General features: G+C 61.1%; 1 protein-coding gene across 1 annotated transcript in view; it reads left to right on the top strand.

The window, feature by feature from the left end:
* ALPK1 (alpha kinase 1) overlaps positions 1-3,273 on the top strand; it is a 39,454-nt gene that overhangs the window by 21,420 nt on the left and 14,761 nt on the right. Inside the window, exons 3-4 of the mRNA XM_015571519.1 lie at positions 992-1,094; positions 2,798-2,857. Of these exons, the coding sequence (XP_015427005.1) occupies positions 992-1,094; positions 2,798-2,857 (163 nt within the window). The remainder of the gene's footprint in view (positions 1-991; positions 1,095-2,797; positions 2,858-3,273) is intronic.

Genomic DNA, 3,273 nt, shown 5'->3' with positions numbered 1-3,273 from the left:
GGTCCCGTGGGGTGGGGTTCCGTGGGGTGGGGTTGTGTGGGATGGGGTTCTGTGGGGTGGGGTTCCGTGGGGTGGGGTTCCGTGGGGGAGTAGATGAGTTGATAGCTTTGCTTTATGTAGCCTTTTTGCCTTTTTAAAAAAATATATTTTTATTGATTTCAGAGAGGAAGCGAGAGGGAGAGAGAGAGAGAAACACCAATGATGAGAGAATCATGGATCGGCTGCCTCCTGCACGCCCCCAACTGGGGATGGAGCCCACAGCCCAGGCCTGTGTCCTGACCCCCAGACTGGGAGTCGAACTGTGACCTCCTAGTTCATAGGTCGACCACTGAGCCACGCCGACCGAGATAACTTTTGCTTTTGTTTGTTGTTTGGTTCTGCTATTGCTGTCCTGTCTCTGCAGAGCTGTGCTCCATGGGGAACTGTCTGGTGGCGCCAGCATGGTGGCCCCCGCAGCAGGGCCCACAGGCCGTGTCCGGGGTGAGAGTCCCATCTTACGCCCCAACAAGTGGGGCTGTTTTGCCTGAAGGACACTCAGAGGGGCCCCGGGGAGACAGCACAGCCAGCGTTTGGTGCTCATGTGCAAACGTCTGCCCGAACGTCTCTGGAGCCGCCACCGGCCTGGCTGCCTCGTCTTGGAGGGACCGGGAGGCGCTGTCCCGGCTGCAGGCTCCGCCCTCGGCCTCGGACCCCTGTGCAGAGGCGGGACAGCAATAGCAAAACCAAACAATGCATTGTCATGGCGACAGGGCTCAGTGCGATGTGAGGGAACGGCGTGTTGGTTGGAGTGTCATCCCATACCCCGCCATTCCTGGCGTCCACCGGAAACCCCCCAGAGGCCCAGCGGTCAGTGTGTGGGCGTCGGGCCAGAGGCGCCACCCTGACCCGCCCGGTTCCCGGAAACTCAGAGTCACGCCTCTCCCCGCAGTGAAAGGTCCCGCCAGCTCCCTCTGCACAGAGGCTGACACACATGGACCCTCCCCCGTCACAGATCAGTGACTTAGACGTCCAGGCGCCCGAGACCCGGCAGGTTCAGTCAGAGCAGCAGACGCCGAAACACACGATCTGGTCCCAGGAAGGGCCAGCCGCGCTCTGTGCGGGGCAGAGACAGGGCCGTGGGTGTGAGACGCCTGCAGAAGCTGGACCCTCCGAGGCCTGCACAGCCCCCGCCGCCCCCCTGTGACCAGGAGGCCTGCGGGCTGCCCCCGCCTTGGGTGGGAGCCAAAAAGTCCCCCCAAAGAAGCAAAGCCCCGCGTCTGAGCCGAACGTGTGTGTGGAGCCGGAGTGTGCCCGCTCCACGGGAACCCCCACCAAACAGCTCAGGGAAAACCAGATCAGGGTGGAGTGTCCAGGGCCTGGCAGGGCGCGTGCAAACCTGGGCTCCAGAGAAGTGCGGCCCGGGCCCCGGGGGACCTCCCGCCAGGGCGCTGGAGGTCACAGTCCACAAGCAGCACGCGAGGGCACAGCCCGGACACAGTCAGGGAGCAGGCGCCCCAAACCCGGAAAGGACAGAAATACACCCGAGAAACACGCGGCCTAAAGGTCGTCCGCTCAGCCCGGTGCTGCTCACTGGCTGAGCGTCGGCCTAGGAGCCAGGAGGTCACGGTTCAACACCCGGTCAGGGCACAGGCCCGGGTTGTGGGCTCCATCCCCTTACACCCGAGAAACACGCGGCCTAAAGGTCGTCTGCTCAGCCCGGCCGGCGCTGCTCACTGGCTGAGCGTCGGCCTAGGAGCCAGGAGGTCACGGTTCAACACCCGGTCAGGGCACAGGCCCGGGTTGTGGGCTCCATCCCCGGTGTGGGGTGTGCAGGAGGCAGCCGATCCATGATTCTCTCTTGTCATTGATGTTTCCTCTCGCTTAGTCTCTGAAATCAATAAAAATATGTATTTTTAAATAGTCAGCTTAGAGCACAGGGCAGAGCGGGGAGCGAGCATGAAGGCACTGGTTGGGTCACAGCAGGTCCCGGGGACAGTTTAGCTGGCGGAGGAGGGAAGACACGCGAGGCCCAGCCCTTGGTGAGGGGCTGGCAGGTCCCCCCGCAGAACGGCGTGTGTGACCTGCTTCGGGGACACAGCGTAGAGCCAGGTGGGCACCGTGTGCGGTGGAACCAAGGCCGGGGGGCCTTAGCAACAGTCACATCCCAGCTGGGTCTGAGGAGGGAGGCCGGAGCCTTACAGAGGTTTAGGACAAACAGATTCCAGACCAGAATGATGCAAACGCACAGACCGCAGGGCAGACTGGCCGGGCAGGTTCGAGGGTCAGTCAGGAGGCCACGGTGCCCAAGGCAGATGGAGCAAAAGCCACTTTGAGGCGTCCCAGGGGCCGGTCACAGAGGGCGTGGAGGAGGGGCGGATGGGACAGTCAGTGATCGCGTTTCCGCTTACGGAGAAACAGCCGCTGCAGGTGAGGGTCCTCCCACATGGCAGTAGCCGACACGGTGAGAAGTTTAGAAAGAACCTCCCACCCCCTAAGAGCCCTTCCTGGGAGCGAGTCCTGCGGCAGCCTGCTCGCCCGCCACGCTGCCCCGCGGGCAGGGCTGTCCTCACGCGGAGGTCGGATCCGTGATGTGTTCTCATGAGCGACCCTGACCGCATGTCAGACAGGAGCCGCCCCACCTCCCGACTCCTGAGAACCCACCGTCCTTCCCCTCCCGCACGCGATGACGGTGTTGGTGTCAGACGTGGACACGGAGCGCTTCCCCGCGGCCGTGGCCCGGCCGTGGCGTGTCAGGGTGGACTGTGTGTAAAGCGTGTGCGCGGAGCTGACTGCGTGGCATCCGTCTGCTTCTTTTCAGGGAAACTTTTAAAAGCCGAGGTCATCCTGAGCAGTTTGATCAGCAACAAGGGAGCCACAGGTGAGGGCGTCCAGTCTCCCCGCGCCTCCGCCCTCAGGCCTCCAGGCCCCGGCTTAATGACCCGATATTTTTTCATGTATACGCTTAATCCTGACCCGAGGATAAGTGCCGGGGTCCAACCCCAGCAGGTCCAGGGGTCCCCAAAGGTGTGGATGGAGTCGGCGAAGAAGGAATGACACGGAGACAGCGTTCAGTTGATCAGCAGCCTATCCAGGTTCTCTAGCCAGGATCTCCAGCCAGGTTCTGTGTGTTATTGTCTTGTTAAATCTGTATTTATAACAGTTGATTTTAATCCTATCAATTTCGATTCCAAAGGTTAGGGCTTTTCTTATCTACATTCCAGGGAGTAAAGATTATGTAGCTTAAGGGTGATTAACTACCCGCCTGGCACTTAGTTAAGGGGTTTTATACCCTAC

The sequence above is a fragment of the Myotis davidii genome, unplaced genomic scaffold (assembly GCF_000327345.1).
Source record: "Myotis davidii unplaced genomic scaffold, ASM32734v1 scaffold989, whole genome shotgun sequence".
NCBI classification, from domain to species: domain Eukaryota; kingdom Metazoa; phylum Chordata; class Mammalia; order Chiroptera; family Vespertilionidae; genus Myotis; species Myotis davidii.
The sequence above is the reverse complement of the archived record's forward strand: the minus strand, read 5'-3'. Positions and strand labels throughout refer to the sequence as shown.